Raw genomic sequence first — 20,399 nt, forward strand, 5'->3', positions numbered from 1 at the left:
CATAAACCCTGATTTGGATTAAAGGAAATATCACTACTATGAGTACTGCTTCAATGCTGTTACCATGTATTTTACTCCTCGATAGACTAGGGAAAGGGCAGGGAGAAGAATCTTTTAAATTTCACCCACACTAAATAGTAAACAATTCTAAATGGGTCTGAGGGTGGAAGACAAAAATGGAAGTGATACTAAATTTTTTATCATAAAGATGGTAGTTATTTGACTGATCTTGCTCTAAAATTTTTCTATAGCAAAGCATAACCCAAGAGATTGATTAAACTACTACCACCACCACCCAACCACTTCTAGCTTCACACCTGGTGTGTGGGGCACTCTAAGCAAAGCAGAAGTCTGACTCTACCCTCAGTTCACACGGTTAAGAGCCCAGAGTTCACATGGTTAAGAAAAGCCTAAAAGAATCCCTTGAGAACCATCTGTCACATCTGATGTGTTAAGCTATAGAATGATAAGTACCTGGGTAAGAGTTAGGGAATGTTCTATTTTTATAAGATCTGTAACTTACTTTTCATGTCATTAATTGAAAAATATCTTCTCCAGATGTTTTATGGCAATGAATATACAGATCTCTACCATTACATAATCAGAAGGTATGGATAAAAAGTAGTTTGATAGAGTTGGAAGTCAGTTTCAGAGCTACACATTACACCAAACTTTGGGTTTTCCTAAAGTCACGTAACACTCCCTGTTCTGCAGTTTCTAGGCCAGAAAAACATATACTAAATTACATTAATTCTGCTCTGTGTAGCTAGAATTACCAAAGGTTTTGGGTGGTATTTCTATTAATATTCCCCGAAGAATGATTTCATAGAGAATTTTTAAATTATCTGAACAGAAGTTACTTTCAAAAGAATAAAAAAGACATACTGATGTGTTCTCTTGAATCTCTTTCAGAAACTAATCCTGACATATTACACTATTTCATGTTTTAAAATGGAGCCTATTTCTCATTTTTCTGTTCTGTGCCCTCTTCAGCAAGCCACACTGAAGTTAATTCTATGGACCTGTCTGAAGTTAATAATAAAAAATTTCTTGAAAATGTAATGTGCTTTACTTCAGGATAAACAAAATTTCAAATAAAATAGCAAGTGAAATAGAATATACATGGCTCCATCACACAACCAATAATCCACCTAGAGGGTTCAAAATTCAAGATCAAATATAGTAATAATAATAAAAATGGCAACCATTTATTGGGCTTGTATTCCCTTCACCAGAGTACTTAGTTACCTTTTGATTTGCCAGTTACTACTAAAGGATTGTGAGGGCAGAAACCATATTTTGCCTTTTTTATAGTCATAACCTCAGGACCTAGAAATAGTGACTGATTTACAAAAGAACCTCAAATAAATGCTGAATGAATTAAAGAGTGAAAGGATGGATGGATGGTTTGCCTGAATCCAAAGAAAATGATTTCTACTCATTCTAACATGCTGTCTCTTAGGGAAAACTTCCCAGAGATCTGAGCAGAGAGTCAAGATTGTGATGCACCACTCTGAATTGTTACACATAAAATAGAGGTACTTTACACTTAACAACCTTCATGGCTGCCTTTCCAGCATCCATTCCTTCTTCCTAAAGCTTCAGGGATTCATGCTTTTACAGAGGTTAACTGTACCCTCTTTGGAGATGGAGCATATGACTTAGGCTAAGCCAATCAGGGCATGTCATCCTATCAGCTGCTGTGGGTGGGAGGGGTTTTGGAAGATACATACATACACACATGTAGGCATAGTATATGCATGTGTGTAAATATATATGCATATTTATATATATCATGAATGTATATATGTATATAAACTATATCTCTATAGTATATAAATTCTGCATTTCTTAATCCCATATATATGTATATTTTAAACTTTGTTCTGGGTTTCAGTTTTTTAACTCAATCTTTTCAACTTTTTTGGTATTTGTAAACATTTATCTTATTGGAATTAGCCTTTTTATGATAGTAAGATATTATATTTCAGCTCAGTCTTGAAGGCTTGTTATTTTACTTTACTTTATAACTAAAAAAACCATGACAGATAGAAAAGGGGAAGTGTTGAACTATCACATTTCATAAACAGGAGAAGATGGAGAACTTCTATAGTCATCCACCTCTCTCAACGAGGTTTCCAGTCTACTTAGCTCCAAAAACGATGACACTAGGACTCAAAACCCCCAGGGATCATAAGCTTACTACACTTGGAGCATAACTGAATGGTATACCTGATTTCTGTGATCATTCAACCTTTATGAGAAACTTTGTATTTAAAAATCTATGACTAGTCACTTCAGGTTAAATTCAGATGATCACCTGGGATCTTACTCAACTTTCAGTCAAATAAACAATTTTTAGGCTGCCTTACATTTTATGTATTCCATTCTGCTTTTTCTCTAGATTCCAGGATTAGGCCTCTAACTTAAAAACACAAGATAAACAGTCACTGGGGATTTTCAGCACCCTAAGCTGTTTAAAGGCTGCTCTTTGGTGAGCTCTAATCTTTGTTCTCCTGTTTATTTTACCAGTTTGAGGGTTAGTCAGAAGGTAGAGAGTTCACCCAATTTTTTAGGCGCTCCTTATTTACATCTTCTTCACAAAACCTAGCAGTTCAGTAGACCAGATGTTTTACTTGATTAATGACAAACTTGAGCTTCTCCAAGTTCCTTCACAGTAGAGCAGTGGGGTTTTAGGCAAGCTCTTCTGTGAGTGACCACAGGACCTCTGGCAAGAAAACACAAAGCTATCTGCAGGCTTTAGTGACCCTTCCTTGGCCTTTGGTTGACACAGTCACATTTAGTTGATTAGATCTCAGAAACTTAGAATGTAAGAAACAGGATCAACAGCCAAACACACATGGGTCATCCTGGGGTGGGTTTAGGGGGTCTGAGGGGTGGTTGGAGGGGAGTTGTGAGTATTTATATGTATTATGCTTATCATTTCCCTGCTTCTCTTTCCCAGTCCCTCAAATACACTAAAGCAATTCTGAATATTAGTTAATCTTTATTTGATAATTTAGAAGGGTCTTCAGAGGTCATGGATCACAGATCTCTACTACACACACACCAAAGTGTTAAAATTTTGGTGCTGGAGAAAAATAAATGGGGTAAGCGTTAGTTAACTTAATATGATAATGGACTAGCAAGTAGAAATGGATATAAAAATTCAGACCTTTTTTATATTTCAAATCACATAATACTTAATGAAGTAAATTATGAGTAAAACACAAAGCCAGGCACACACAGAAATCAGCTGAAAACAATGGGAAAGAACTCAGTTTTTCATATGCTTGCTCAATATTTTGAGAAAAACCTAGGTCCCAAGCGAGCTTGTATCTATAAATTTTTTTCTCTTCTAAATTACATTTAAATGAAAAAAAAAAGAAAAAAGAAAAAAAAAACCAATAACAAGCTTTGTTGGTAGGTCTATACCATTTTCATACATTCTAGGGGAGAAGGTAGTAAACAAAGTTTCTACAACTGTAAGTGATGCTTAGAGGAAAATTAAATCACTGAGTGATGCCAGGACTGATTATTCTACTGCACTTTAAAAGCAAGGGATTGCAGTCTGTGAGTCCAAAGTGGTTTCATATGGACTGCCACAGTTGTGGTTTACGCTTGAAACTATAACCTGTCAAATTAGAAGCAGGCAAGGCCTATGTGCTTAACGGTTCCACTTTTTACTGTCTATAGTTATGTCTACAAGTTCAGCATTTTTTTATCCAGTTTAAACTCTGTTATTTGGATGAACAGAATCTCAAAACTACTCTTTGTTATCTTGGTTAGAGATTTTAGTTATGATACAAAGCTTAGAGAAACTGCCAATGTAATTTTTATTGTATAAGTGAAGCTGACTTTCTTGTAACTATTTTTATCAACTATTGATATTTTATTATCCTGGTTACCACTATGTAATATACAATATAACTACAGGGGAGAGAAATATAAACCACGTAAGCTCCCAAGCTTTTTCTATCCTGCACTTCCAAATATTTTATTCACTTGAACTTGTACCTTACTGGCTCATCACTCTTCCAGGCCTACAGTAGCCTGCTATTATGAGCTCAGTGTTACAACATACTCCATTTCTTCTCTTCTCCTTGACTGTGAAATGCCCTTCCGGGCAACAGGCTTGGTTGACAGAGATCTTCCCGTCAAAACTGAAAAGCTACTTGTTCAATTTTACTAATGTTTTCTGTAGAGTCCTTCCTTAATAACTTTTTCTTAATGCCCATTTGTATAATATAAAAGTGTTTAAAAAATAAAGCATAAACAATATTTGCTCTCTGTGTAATGCATCATAAGTGAAACCATGCCACGAAACAATCATATCCTGTTTAGGCCATAATGACATCAGAAATACATGTTTATCATCTGCTTTGGACAACTTAGCATGTTTTTGGCCCAAGGCGAACTAAAATCATTTGCAGTTGCCTCAAACCAAGATAACCACACATTTCTAAGGTAATTGATACCTAAGAAGAACATTGCCTTTAGATCACAGTTCATGATCTAAGCATACTAATTCTTTAAAGAAGGTGGTTAAATTTTATAAAGCATATATGTCTATTGGACTTCCTCCAAAATTTAACATGAAATAATTATATTTTTAGCATGCACAGAGACTATGATAAAGTCAGCACTTAGCACGATCTTTCGGAGCTCTGGAATTACTACCTCTTTTGACCAAATTAAAGAGAAGGGGAAAAATGGAGATTAGTTTTTTTACATGTAAAAGTATTATAAGAATAAGAATGATAAGAATAATGCCTTATATTTTGGAGGGCACTCAGATGAAACCAATCACTACTTTTATTTTTCCACAAGTATTTAAGGGAACCATTTTATGAATAGAAAGCTAGGGTAAATAGAAGGCATACAATTTTCATATTCATTGTTAAAACATACCCAGGGAATCCAAACACATGTCACTAACTGTGTTTTACAGTGATATAAAGCACGGAATTGCCCTGGATCCTACCTTATCTGGTGAGTCCAACCAGAGGCTGCAACTACAGCTGGAAAAATAGCTCTTCACACAATATGCCAACACAAAAGCAGTAAGGGTTACCTTTGTCCACAAAGATAACTGGATGGTTTGGTACAAAAACTAAGTAAATATTTAATTATAAACTAGCTTTTATGGAATAAAATAATATCAGTAAAAGTGAGATCCAGAAGGAAGCTTAGGGAAACCTACTCATATTCAAAGGAGGAAACAAAGAAACAGAAAACTGAAGTTGTTTCCCAAAGTCAGCTATGAAGGCAGAGTTTGACATCCTTTCCAGGGTTACTCCACTACACAATGATGCCTTCAGACACGAAACCACTGATTTGGACATTTCAGACCACATTTAAAGAACATAAGAATAGAACCAAATAGTATATGCACTGCAGTTATTCTATTACCCTAAAAAGGGAAGCATGTACTATACCTCCATTCTTTCTTGTTTAACTTCATCAACTTCATCATCTTCAAACATTGCCAAGAGTTCTCCTGTTTGGTCAATGGAGTTGAGAAAGTCTTGAGCGATTTTTTGTCTTTTGTTCGCATTATTACTGCCACTCAATTTGTCTTCATGAAGATAAGGGAAGGAAAAAAGAAACGTTCTTAAATAGGTTTACATCCGCCCCAATCATATGTATTGAATACTGCATATAAAATTCAGAACTGGAATTCTCTCATAATAATCTTCATAAGGAGAATCCTTGCATCTAAAACAAAAGTAAAAGTCATGTAGAATTAAATCATCTATTTATGTCATGAATAAGATTGAGAGAATAAAACCAAATGATCAGTTAGCACAATAAGTGTGAATGGATTAAAATTCCTTACAAAAAAAAAAGGAAAGGCTCTCAGATTTGGAAAAAGAATCCTGCTACAGCAAGCCTAATTAAGAAAATAAATAAAAACAAAGACATAAATAAAAAACATCAGGATTGAGACATGAAATTAAAAGAAGAAAATACTAGGTACACTACTGTGGCAATATATTTGAAACCTATGGGATGAGATCTTACTCTTTTTCTCGTAAGAGATCAAACTATCATACTTATTTAAAAGCAAAACATAACTCTGAGAAAGTTACTGCAAAAAGTCAGGAAGGAATGTAATATTGCAAAAGGTAATTAATACAGTTTAATACACAAAAGTATCAGTGTGAATTAGTGAGGAAGAGCTAGATTATTTTTTAATGTGACAAATTACATGCTCCTATACCAAATAAAGACAACCCAAACATCTTAGGGTGAAAAAAAACCTGTCACTCCCTACTCCAATACAGCTTTATTACCACTCACCTCAATTATGTTGCTACTATCAAATATATTATACATCTATATATTATAGACATAATATTACAATTATATATCTTGTTTTATACACTTGCTTTTAAATCTATTAAGAAAGGAAAATAAATAACACAATTCTATATTCTCTTATATTTACCTACATAATTACTTTTATAGATACTCTTTGTTGTGTGTGTGGTGTGTGTAAGTGTGGATTCAAATTATTGTCTGGTACAACTTGCTTTCAGCCAGAATAACTTCCTTTCGTATTTTTTATATGGGTCTGTTAGCAAAAAAATTCTCCAGTTTTTGTGTATCTGAGAATATCTTTATTTTGTCTTCATTTTTGAAACACAGTTTTGCTGAACATGTTTCTTGACATATTTGCTGTTGACAGTTTTTCTTTTCAGCATTTGGAATTCGTCATCCCACTGCTATCTGACCTGCATTGTTAATGAGAAGTCGGCTGTTAATATTGTTGAGGTTCCACTGTATTTGATGAGGTGATTTTCTCTTGCCTTTCACGATTTTCTTTTTGTCTTTGTCTTTCAGCATTTCTACTAGAATGTGTCTGAGTGTGGATCGCTATATGTTTATCCTACTTGGAGCTTGCTGAGCTGTTTGGATGTGGTTAATAATTTTCACCAAAGTTGAGAAGTTTTCCATCGTTATTTCCTTGAATATTTTTTCTGCTCCTTTTTTTCTTTCCTTCCCTTCTGTAGTCCCACTGCATATGCTGGCTCACTTAATGGTGTCTCATATTTTTCTGAAGCACTATTAATTTTTCTTCATTCTTTTTTCTATTTGTTCTTTAGACTGTATAATCTTTAACAGTCTGTCTTCAAGTTCACTGATTCTTCCTTCTGTCAGTTCAAAGTTACCATTGAGCCCCTCTACTGAATTTTTCATGTCAGTCATTGTACTTTCAACCCCAGAATTTCCACCTGTTTCTATAATTTCTATCTTTTAATTGATACTCTCTATTTTGTGAGACACAGTAACCATACCTTCCTTTTGCTATTTACACATGGTTTCTTTTAGTTCTCTGAACACCAATTATAATAGCTATTTAAAGTTTTTGTCTTCTAAGTCTAACATCTGGAACCCCTAGAAGGCAATTAGTGTTGTCTGCTTATTCTTCCTATTTTTATGGATCATACATATCTGGTTTTTTGAACGTCTAGTATTTTGTTGTTGTTGCTGAAAATGGACATTTTAGGTAATATATTGGAGCAACTCTAGATAATAATTTCCTCTCCTTCCTGGGGCTTGTTGTTATTGTTTGCTTGTTTGGTTGTTTATTTGTTTAGTGACTTGGCTGGGCTAATTCAGTAAAGTCTCTTTCCCTCTTGGTGTGCAGCCTTGGATGTTGCTCCTCAGAGGGTACAGCCTTGAGCATGTGAACAGTCTCCTCAATCACCAGGGATGACTGTGGTTTTAGTCAAGTTCTCTTTACCTGTCACTTTTCCTGATCTCTCCACTAAGTTTCTGGCTGGTGTGACTCTATTGGTATGATACACAGCTGTTATCTTCCACTAACTGCGGGCTGACAGTTCTATTGTTTTGATAATACTCTTGGGCATAAATTGCTCCACAGATTGATCTAAATAATTTCCGGTCACTCTGCAGCCTTTAAGTTTTGCTCTGACTCCAGGAAGACTCTTTTTAGCTATCTCTTTCCTTTGTTAAACTTTTAGCTGGTGCACTTTTTTGTTTGTTGTTACTAGTATCACGGAGTGACCAGCTTCCCCTTAATTCCTCACCACCAGGATCTCCATTGCTTTAAAACACCCTTAGCCATGAACTTCAAATGCTCTTTTCCAAATAGTCAGTCCCTATAGGGAGAGCTGCAGAGCTCTCTGTTATTAAGGGCTGGCTCTCTCTTACAGGCTGAATCTTTGTACTTTTGTATTAGAGCTGGGGTTGGGAATAGCAAGCAGCTTCTCCCTGAAAGACTCTCCTGGATCTAAGAGTGAGGATCTGGACAGAGATGGTAGCCCCTTGTCTTCGAGGCTTGTCTCTTCTGGTGTGAAGCTTATTCCCTGTGAGCAAGCCAGGATGCGGCAAGCAGGGTCCATCTGGGGTAGTAGAGCTTCCCTATGACTAGAAGATGAGAGGAAGGCCCAGTCCTTTTAGCTGTGCTTGCCTAGCACAGAGGTTCTGCAACACAGAGATGAAGGAGATGAGAGATGCTGATCTCCTGCCCCTCTTGGGGTGAAACTGTCACCCTAGATTGGGAGGTACAGAAGCAGGTGCTCATGGTTCTTGGACACATTTGCCCAGAGTAAAGCTTCTATCATTTTGATCTGGGACAGCAGGGTGGGAGAGGAGGAGAGAAATGAGGGGAGTATATTGTGGCTCAAACACAACAGACTCTCACTGTTCTTAAAGAGATTTAGTAGATTTTTTTGAATATGTTTCTCCATTTGCTGTCTGCCCTTAGGACCATTTCTAAAGATTTTAAACTATTATTTTTAAAATGTTCACCAGTTAAATGTGTTTCACTGGGAAAAGAGCCTACCATGTTCCTCACAAGGCCACTCTAGAACTCCCATCTCAGTATTAGATGTATTTTACCTGAGTATTTTACCTTACAAATTATATTAACTACAGTGAATCCTTGAAGAACACAGGTTTGAACCACGTGTATCTACTTACACATGAATTTTTTTCATTAAATATGTACTACAGTACTATGTGACTCTATGAGGTTGGTTGAATCTGGGGACATGGAACCGCATATATGGAGGGCCAACTGTAAAGTTAAAGGCAGATTTGACTGTGCAGACAGTTGGCACCCCTAACCCCTGCATTGTTCAAGGGTCAACTGTATTTTAAAACTTTATATGAGACACACAAGATTAGAAAATTTAAATGATAAAGAGGGGAGGTTTGAAATAAATAAGGAGGAGAGGGCATCAAACTGATATGACAGTGTTAGTAAAACTGAATACTAGTCTCACTACTCTGAGCTTCTTGGTATTCGAAGCACAGTATTAACAGCTATCACTTATTCAGTGGCGGGAATGTATCTGGTGCTTTTCATACATTATGTTGAACTCTCATGGTCAGTAGTATAATTTATGACTTACAAATGAGAAAACTGACCCTCAAGGACACATAGAAAGAAAGCAGAGAACCTGGGATTAATAGGAATTTAGGTCTGTTTTGCTCCAAGTCTGTATTCTTTATGCTCTCTATAAAGGGAAGCATTAAATTCATTTGGAGTTAAATTCTATGAGAACTGTAGGAATATTAAATAGACAACACTGATTAGACATTTGATCAGAATTTTTTTTTGGCATGGCCATTACACTTGCTGACTTATTGAGGATCAATGAAAGTAACTGGTTCTCTTTCAAAGTTAGTTAACTCTTCAGTTTTTTTTTTTTTTTTTGATTCGGCAATTTTGAGCAATTTTCTGGAATTCTTCTGAATACAGTAGAGTTTGTTTAGCTACTTTAGCAGTGTATCTACCAGCAAAGGATACTACTATGCAGTGACTATATTCAATACAAAATAGATGAATTACTTCAAAAATACAACATATTTATTTTGATTAATAAGTATTATTTAGTAATTATCTATTTTTAGCTTATCACTATTTGATTTTGCAACATAAATATTTTCCTTAAATATCCTAAAATGGGGAATTGAGTTGGAAAATCAGCTAAGGAAAATTTCCCACTCTGTGTCAGACTTTTTGTTAGATTTCAAACAGCACAGAAATAACACATTAAAATGAGGTGACTTTACATTATAGAACATATCAGATACTTTCTATAATAAATTAACAAAAAACCATGCACGTCAATTTCAAAAATATAATAGTTCTGGCTCCCTTCATTCAGGACAGAAAAATTATGCTTGCTAAAATCAATTATGTTTTAAATCAACACAATTTTCTTAGTTTCATGATATTCCGATGTAAAGCAGGTCATTTTATTAAAAAAAAGAATTAAAATACCAGATTACTCTGAAGTCACATAATTGGAAAATACAAGATTTAACTGCCAACTATATAAATATCTGGACAGTTTCTAAACTACATTATTTAACAGAAGTACATATATTCTACTCTGATGGGAATATCTACATTGACATTGTATAAATGTGTCATCAGCATACATGTGTTCTATTGGTTTTAGTTTATTGCTTCAAGTTACCTTCCAGAAGATCATCCTCGTCAATGCCTTTGACAATCTTTGATTTGTAGTCTCGGAAAAACATGTATTTTAGCAGTCTTCTAAGTTTTTTCTATTAAAAATATGAAATAAGTAAATAAAAAACCTTACACATACATTCGCTTTATTGATTAAAGACTATTACGATAACTAAATTTAATAACGTGTACCCCAGGATCACTGAGGGGGGGGAATATAGCAATTCTCAGCATAGTACTGTGAATACAAAATTTAGTCATCAAATTAAACATAAAAGCTACAACACCAGCATTTTTTTTTTTCCCCTGCGGTACGCGGGCCTCTCACTGTTGTGGCCTCTCCCGTTGCGGAGCACAGACTCCGGACGCGCAGGCTCAGGGGCCATGGCTCACGGGCCCAGCCGCTCCGAGGCATGTGGGATCTTCCCGGACCGGGGCACGAACCCGTGTCCCCTGCATCGGCAGGCGGACTCTCAACCATTGCACCACCAGGGAAGCCCCAACAGTAGCATTTTTAAAAGCACTTTTCATTTGCAAGTATCCAGATACTCCAGAATCACAATGATTTTTGTTTTTTGGGTTTTTTTGGTTAAATTCCTTCTGAAGATTGTGATAAACTCTCTACACTATGCTGCAAATACTGACTTTATGGAATTTTGTACACATTCAGAACCAAATTTTATTTTTCTAATTGATTTACAAACAGCTAGACAAGGAGTTTGTAACAACTGCTTTAAAAAGCCAAGCACTCTCCTTTTTATTGTTTTTTTTTAATTCTCTGAGAATCTTTTATTTAGAAGAGTTGGTTTATGTTTTATATTTCTGGAAAACATTCTGTAATCTGAGGAACATATTTTTATGAAACTCAAAGCTGATGAATGGTAGTTGAGTCTTAATGATGGCTTTCTTTAGGTTTATTAGAAGACTATAATACTGTTTAACTTTAAAAGTAACTGATAATACTTTGTCATCTGTTGTATGCTTACACTTAGAATGGATTATTACTGGTTCCTGGTCTTCATGTTTAAGATTCCTAATGACAGCTGAAATAAACTGTATTTTACAAAGCTCTTTTACATGCATTCTATTTGAAATTTTCAATAGCCCTGAGATACAGACAAATATAATCGTCTCCTTTTTATATATAGGGAAACCGAGGTTAAAGATAGTCTCACAACTGGAGCTTACGGCAGGACCAGAAGTAGAACATGACCTCTGAACCCCAGTTTCCTTATTTACAAAGTAAGAAAGTACTTACCTTAGAGGACTACTGTGAGGAATAAATGAGAAAATAAGTGAAGCTGCCTAGTGAAGTATGGAAAACACAACAGGCAGTCAATGACTTCTGCTTGAATATAAACCAGAATTATTAAGAGAAAAAACATATACCTGTATATAGGTGTTTGCTACCCTTTTTTTCTCTTTCCTCTGATTCCTGAAAATTCAGTACTTTCGATTTTATTTTGTCTTATATTACAGTCATGTAAACTACTTTAAATTCTGTTTGGAACACACCAGCATATAAATAAAATTATTATTTTGAGGAGAAAGATGAGAATACTGGCAACTTATCATATTACAGCTAGGCTCTTGGTTGCTAAAAAGGTTCTGATTAACAGTCCTTCTAGACAATAGAAGGGTTTTGACAATCAGTGTATGTTCCTGAAGTTTCCACACGATTTAAAACTTTGACTTCCCCGAAAGGCAGGAAAAAGTGTCAATGTGGACTATTTTTTTGTGCTGGCTTGTTTACCTCTGTCGATGAAAAAGAAAAACTGACTGGACATATTCTGTAAAGTACTGATGCGAACTCCACTGCCCTCCAGCTGCCTTCGTAAAGGATCTTGGCTCAAGGTCCCTGTTCCTGCCAACGGCACCTTCAGGCTCTTTCCTCACAGCACCACTGCTATATGGTGCCTACTTCTCCGTCTTCCTAATGAAGTCACTAAATCCTGAACATTCTTACTCTTCACCATCTCTCTGAATTCTTCCTTCCCATCCACTTTCAGAGCCATCATACTAATCACAGTTTGCCTTGATTACTGAGCCTGCATCCTGGTTAGTTCCATTCTACATATAGCTGCATATAGCGGCATGAGTCTCACCCTAGGCAGAAACCTCCACTTCAACAAATCCTACAGCCTCTCCAATCTAATCACACAACCTCAAAATGCTGTGAGTCTCAAAATGCTTCTTCAACTAAATCATACAGATTTCCTAAACCGGAGTATAGCTTCTTGATAGTGAAGACATTTCTTTTCTCTTTATAGTCCTCATACCATATAAGAGTTAATGAACTAAAAATTTGTAAAATTTAATGGTAGACTGTACATCTCTGAATCCCACTACAGAAAGTTTAGTCATCCAAGTTTAGTCAATCTTCAGTCAGTCAGAAGGAAAGGAAAGATATAGAAGGAAAGATATAAAGATATAAAGATATAAGATATAAAGATATAAGATATAAAGATATAAAGTAACTGGGTATCACAGAAAGAATGTTAACCAGGATATCCAGAAGGTCAGATGGGATGCCTTCTGATAAAAACCAGAGCCACAAACATACAAAAATGGGTAAATGTAATTAAGATGCCAGGGGAAAACAATGGAGAAATGAAAGACGCAACATTAGGAACTCAGCACTGCGTGCTCACTCGGGTTAGAGTCTACCATAACACACTGTGGTTATTCAGTTAGTTTTTCCACATGTAACTTTTAGATGAAAATTTTATTAAAAACATGCAAAATGTCACAAAATATTTTCAAACTAGCTACTCTTGGAAGATAGTTATGACAAAATTATACATGTAAATACCAGCATAAATATTTTAATGTCAGAGTTCAAAGAGTAAGAAAGATAGATCTTTAACTATTAAAAAACCTAGATATTATGGTGTATATTTATCTTATACGATATTCATCTTGATTGATTTGCTTTTTTTCCTTTTAACCAGTGTCACAGAAAAAACTTTGTATTTCAAGTGAAAAAACTATTCCATGAAAGCCTGTATAAAATTAGAAGAAAAATAAATATGCCACTTAGTTATATCCCAGTTACCAAAACAAAGCACCTGGTCAATAACTAGTGAACATTATGTAGCAGTGAAAATGTCTAAATATATATTTAAGGATAAGTGAGAATTAGTTGTCAGCACACTTTTACATAAGTACCCTTGTCCATGTAAAAATAAAAAATAAATTCTTTTGTAGTAAACCATTTTGTTATGCAAACTATGAGGACTCAAATATTAGTTCAACAGTTACGATTACAATGTGAAAGCTATAAAACAAGGGTAGCTTCCTTACATAAGTGTAATTAATCACCAAGCTTGGCATTTCAATATGATGAAATTATTTTATATTACCTTATCTTTGCGTATCAAAAACAGAAGATCTTCAGCAGAGATTACCCTTGCTCCCCGAAGCTGAGAAACTTCAGCAGCTTGCTGTAACTAACAACAAAGGAAATTTTTCTCAATAATCTAAATTAAATATACTACAGTCATGATGTCTCAAGAGAGATAAACATTCTAAGAGTTAAAAACCGTTGGGAATAATCCAGCAATCACAGTACTGCTTTTAAAAGCAAAATGTCTTATGTTTTAAGGTATAAAAAAATGCAATTAAATTAACTTATACGCCCACCTGTAACTGATACAATAAAGAGAAATCCTTGACTTCTTTCATGCAAAAGAAAAATCATATGCAGCTTCCAGAAGTGCATTAATGCACCTGAAAATAATTTTATGAAATTTTATCCTCATATCCATGTGAGCAATGGTTTCACTCAGTATCACTAGTTGAATAAGTATATTATTAATCTGAGCTCCCATGCTGGTATGATTTGAAATAGGCCCATTCAGAACTTTAAAAGATCAACAAAAACAGTAGCTGTTTCTAATATCCAAAGGAAAAAAAATAGTTTTAGTTTTGGCAAGTCTTCAGTGGGCAAAGGATTCAGTCCATAAATCATAATACTGGACTGCATTAATTTCTTTCCACACTAATCACATACACACAAAAAGTTAACTGTATCTGGAATGCACAACACAAAACATACTGCATGAAAAGTTAGATTCCCCCTGAAATGTTCATCTGGGCGCTTATATCTACAAAGTTGAGAGTTTTCTGGGATTCAGAAGTCCTAGAAACACAATCTTACTTGAAAATGACCTGGAAAATAAAAGAATGTGAAAAATGATAGTTCTATTTTTTGGCACAGGCAAAATCAGTTTCTTATTTTGATTAGTTAGAAGCAACATAAGATACATCCAGCTGAAAAAAATAAAGATGCTGGAGAAAACACTACAAAAATGTGCCTGTAACTTCTTCCAAATTTGATCAAACCATGGTGATTGCACCAAACCAACTCTATCCAATATTATAAAAATATTTACATATAAAAGCTGTTCCTGAATGCATCTTTCTTTGAAAGGAATAAATCTAACACGTATTCCTAAGAACTAATCTTTAAAAAATGACACACTGTTATCTTAACAAGTATAAGAAATCAAATAGTGCATTTATACTAAAGAAATTCTGAATGGTCAAGAGATTTTGCTAAGTAAGCTTCAAACCTTGTCTAAATACACAGACTACAAAATAGACTATAAACTCCCTATGTGTCAGCCTTACCACTGAATTTCCTGGATACTGGTGGTTGGTATATAAACATAATTCTACCTAAATATAGAAATTTAAATTTAACTGTGAACCATTTAAAAAGAAATCTTGGGGGAAAGGTTTTTAAAAAGATGATATATCTACCCAGAAAGAAACTAAGTTTTCAGTGGGAAAAATGTGAACATATTTTTCTAAAAACTCGAAGAATGTCAGGGAAATATGTGTACATGTGTTTTTTTCAAACAAAAACATTTCTATGACAGAATAAAATACACATAATCAATGTGGAGAAGAATATGGGCTCAGTATCCATTTGTCTGGACACAGAGAACCAGGAGGCCGCACTCTCAAGTAACTTTTTATTTTCTTAAATGGAGGATGGTGATGATTTGAAAACTCTAAAATACTATACAGATATAAGTAATTTTACTCATGTTAAGAAAGGACCAGGATAAGTATACCTCCCTAAATTGTCTTCCCAATAAATCAACTGTTTATCCACAATACATGTAAATAATCTGTATTTATAACACTCTCCAAAATGTCAGCGTATAAACACATTCCGTAGGAAAAAAAAGAAGAAAATGGAAAAATAAACACATAGAAGAGTTAGCCATTTTAAAACACCTTTTCGAAACCAGTACACAACTATTGTAGAGATCTGGAATTTATGTGACAGTTACGTTGCCATAAATAGCAGGAAAACTTTAGCTTTCATCTACCTTATTTACTAATTTCCCTCACCCAACCTAGTGCCCTCACTAGCACTGGTCATTGTGTTACTGCACAGCAAGCCCGTCTGGCCCCTACGAGTCCCACACTCCAAAATCACCTCCTTCACACTCTCACTTCCTCTTCTCTACAAAGTGAGGAGGGCAAGCTTCTTAACTAACTACAGTCATGACACTAAAGTGTGTATTGCCCACTGGCTAACTTCTAGAACTTTTGTCTACAATTACCAGAAAGACTAAAGAAACTTCTCTTTAACATCGTAAGCTTAAAAAGCAAGTTAGCAGCTTGGCAGTCCAGTTCCACAGGAGGCTGAGCTCAGGACCGGTGCACTCAGTGTGAAAACAATACTAGAACCAGGAAACCAAAATCAAGAAATATTTCTAATACCTTCAGTGTTCAAAAAACAAAACAAAACAAAACGTTGATTCTATCAATATACTGTAAGAAACCCCTCAATTTTTTTAATCCCTGAAAATAAATGGAAGTTGTACTTCATTATTCACTGCAGCAAGTCAAGTATTTCTGGCAGTAACTAAAATGACATGAAATGATAGTACATTTTATGGTTTTTTATTACAATGAAAGTAGTATACATTTAATTGCATTTATAAAATATGGAAGAATTGACAGAGCAGAGGAATCCTTTAAGACCAATTACTGGTTGAATGGGTATACAAATTTTCTTAACTATATGGATAAAGGTATGATGATACTAACTTTATAGGGACTTATTTGTAACTCAGTAAAATACTTTGCTAAAAGCATTATTCTACAACAGGAACTCTTTTAAAGCATTGATTTGTTTCTGATAAATATTATTTCTATTTTTCAAAGTAAATTAAAAATAATATTATACTTGTAACAACTGCTTCAAAGAAAAAAATTACCCCTAGCATATTAACACTCATCATGTTTGCATTTTAAATACTTTATGATACTTTATTTGCAGGTTGAGCATAAAAGGTACACTTTAAACTTTACATCTTTGAGCCCACAAATAAATCTCTTCTCAATTTCTCATTTCTATCAATGACACTAACAATCGAACAATTTTTTTTTCTCTATTTTATTTTCACCAACTTCTGTTGATTTTGCTGGTTTAATTGGCTCAGGGTCTTGAATTTGCTCTCTACTTCCACAGTGTTCATCTAAATGTAGGCCTCTGGGGCTTTTTGCTTACTTGCTTTCTAAATTTCAATGTCTCCAAATGATGATGTACCCTAGATTAAGTGTTAACATGATCTTCTTCAAATATGTCCACAATTCTTGTTCCAGGATCTATGATAATTCAGTGTTATTGACTTCAGTGTGGTCTTTAAAGACTGACTGACTCACAGATGTTTTTCCGTATACCTTCATCCTCGTCATTATATTTCTTGTTTTTCTGTCATTATTCTACATTTAAGCTCCAATCATTTCAGTTCTATCTTAAGCCTTTGTGTACTTGTGACAGTTAATTTTATATGTCAACTTGACTGGGTTACAGGGTGCCCAGACATGTGGTCAAATGTTAATTCTGAGTGTGATTGTGAAGGTATTTCTGGATGAGATTAAGATTTGAATCCCTAGGCTGAGTAAAGCAGATTGCCGCTCCCCACCACCGGCCCCTGCTAATGTTAGTGGGCCTCAACCAATCAATGGAAGAGGTGAATGGAACAAAAAGGCTGAATAAGAGGGAAGTCCTTCTGCCTGACTGCCTTGAACTGGGACATAGACCTTTCCAGCCTTTTGACTTGGACTAAACCGTCTCTTGGTTCTCAGGTTTTTGGATTTGGGCTCGAACTACATTCTGTCTCTCCTGAGTCTCTGGCTTGCCAACTACAGAACTTGGGATTCTCTGCCTCCAAAGCCATGCGAGCCAGTTCCTTATAATAAATCTATCAATCTGTACACACACACACACACACACACACACACACACACGTATCCTATTGGTTCTGCTTTTCTGGAGAATTCTAATATAGTACTATACTCAAATTATGAGAAATTCTTGATTCTTTATGGGATGTAGCACTTTCTCCTTTAAAATACAGACTTCAAAATAATTTTCCAAAAAAATAAAAGATCTATGATTATCTTCATACAATAGTGTTATTACCTAACCTAGGCATGGAACTTACACGCTCAGTTTACAGTATCGTAATTGTACTTGTGAACAAGTTTCTTTATCTTCCTCAACCAGTTAGTTACCTAATGCTCTCACCTCCCAACTTCCTTCTGAATAATATCTCTAGGTCCAGGACCACCATTCCCCCAACAGGCAATTTATAAATGTTTGGTAAATGTTGGCAATCCATTTCCCCTTGACTGTTTTCAGTTTTCCCCTCTAAAATATAAATAAATTGAGCTAGATGAAGTCAATAACCCCCGCAATTGGCTGGGGCCCAGGTAAATTCAGCAGAAAGATTTCTCTAAAGTTCGAAAAGGTTTCAAAAGTAAAGCAAAATCAATTCAATGACTGCACAATCATTAGCATCCTGAAGGTGTTTCATTTTAACCACACTTCTATTGCACCTCTTTCTTTTGGATTCTGGCTAAATCTCTGGATCCTTCCTTTCTGAGAATAAATAAACGAATGCATAGTACATATAGGAATTAAAAGCTATGTGATGAAGAGGCAAAATCTTAGGGTAAGTTATCACTTGGCCTAAGATTTATTTGTCTTTCTATCCATTTGTCTATCACACACTAGTTATCGGGCCAGATACGAGGTTAGGCTAGGAAAGAACAGCTCTGCTTGCAACCATATTTGTCAGCCACGGATAACCTCAAAGATCCTCTCTGAATCCTCCATGTTGTGACTGAAAGAATTAAGAGATAGGAAATCCGGACTCCAGTTCTGGCCACTAAGTAACTACATAACTTCAGATACTTCAAATAACTTCCCTAGATTTGTAGGCTTATGTATTCTTTTCCAATTGAAATGGATAAGCAATGATTTTAATGACTAGAAGGAGAGTTAATAAAAAATCTTAGTAGTAATAATTTATTAAGTACCTAATTTGTTCTTAGGCAGTACAGGAACTGTGCTATGTGCATTATAAACATTTAATTCTAATTTTAAAATTATTATCTAAGTTAAGGGCTTCCCTGGTGGCGCAGTGGTTAAGAATCTGCCTGCCAATGCAGGAGGCACGGGTTCGATCCCTAGTCCAGGAAGATCCCACATGCCGCAGAGCAACAAAGCCCGTGCGTCACAACTACTGACCCTGTGCCCTAGAGCCTTCGAGCCACAGCTACTGAAGCCCGTGCGCCTAGAGCTCGTGCTCTGCAACAACAGAAGCCACCGCAGTGAGAACCCACGCACAGCAACAAAGACCCAACGCAGCCATAAATAAATAAATAAATTTATTTAAAAAATTATTATCTAAGTTAAAATGTACATAACATTAAAAAGTCAAATACTCCTCTAAGTTTTATAATGACAGACAGAAATACCTAGCCATATTTCTTTCCAATCTGTAATTCTGCTTCCGAAGGAAAATACTTTTAAGTTTTCTAGCTTGTTCTTCTGTTATTTACCTCCACATTTGAAATACGTTTACAAGGCTGCTTTACTTTTCAGCTTTAAATACTATCGATTGACTTTTTACTATGGAAGATGAAGATTTAGTGTTCACAGATGTCTCATATTTACCATCTCCTTCCTCCCCTCTTGATATTATTTTAAAAATGTAATTTTTTTTAAATTAGTATCTAGTGTTTATATTATTATGACTGCATAAACACTGTTACAGCTTGGCCACCATGATCAAATTTCTTTTTATAAATTAAAAAAAAATTTTTTGTAGTTCAGAATTTCCTTTTCTTTTTTTGCTTAACTTATTGTGAATCTAACACTATTTCATCTACATTATTTAAAAGATTTGAAACATGTAAGGATTTCTTTCAATTTCATTGTTTTTGTTTTTCCTCAGAGACTCATCTGGAGTCTGCCAGACTCTCTTCAACAATTACATTTTGGATTTTTGTTTTCTTGATCCCATTTTGTTCTTAATTTACTTCCTTTATTTTGGTAGAGCACATTCCCTGGAGGTTTCTCTTTTTTGTTTTCGAGCATAGCTATAATAGTTGCTTTATAAAATCCCTGTCTGCTATTTCAATACCTGGGTCATCTTAGAGTCAGTCACTATTTTGTCTTTTCTCTTGGCTATTAGTCATGCTTCCCTGTTACTTCATATTTTAAGGATAATCTGTGATTTTATCTGAGATATTATAAATGATACATTGTAAGGACTCTGGATTCTGCTATGCTCCTCTGAAGAATATTGATCAATTTTTTTAAACAGGCAGATAAGTAAAATGAATTCAAACTGCAGTATCTATCTCCTTCCTCCAGTGGTGGGCTGCAGCTGAAAAATACCTCTGATAGGTTCCCGAGAAAGGGTGCATGGAAAATAAAGTTTTAAAGATCCTGTATGTCTGAAAATTCATTTACGCCACCCTTATATTCAATTTATAATCTACCTAGATATAGGATTTGAGAATAAAAATCATTTTCCTTCAGAAATTTAAAGACACTGCTCCATTGTCTTCTAGCTTAAAATGTTGCTGTTGAGAAGACACGTGTCTTTTTTTTTTTTTGATTCCT

The 20,399-nt window shown here is 35.0% G+C and overlaps 1 protein-coding gene across 9 annotated transcripts in view; it reads right to left on the reverse strand.

The window, feature by feature from the left end:
- SUPT3H (SPT3 homolog, SAGA and STAGA complex component) overlaps window positions 1-20,399 on the reverse strand; it is a 440,189-nt gene that overhangs the window by 137,187 nt on the left and 282,603 nt on the right. For 8 of the 9 annotated variants that reach the window (XM_082639511.1, XM_082639512.1, XM_082639510.1 and 5 more), the window contains 3 exons: window positions 13,819-13,905; window positions 10,461-10,551; window positions 5,439-5,578 (listed from right to left, as the gene is read on the reverse strand). In XM_082639511.1, coding sequence (XP_082495637.1) covers window positions 5,439-5,578; window positions 10,461-10,551; window positions 13,819-13,905 — 318 coding nt within the window. The remainder of the gene's footprint in view (window positions 1-5,438; window positions 5,579-10,460; window positions 10,552-13,818; window positions 13,906-20,399) is intronic. The other variant, XM_082639513.1, reaches the window with a different exon arrangement.

This window comes from Mesoplodon mirus (assembly GCF_964341445.2).
Source record: "Mesoplodon mirus genome assembly, chromosome: 12".
Taxonomy (NCBI): Eukaryota; Metazoa; Chordata; class Mammalia; order Artiodactyla; family Ziphiidae; genus Mesoplodon; species Mesoplodon mirus.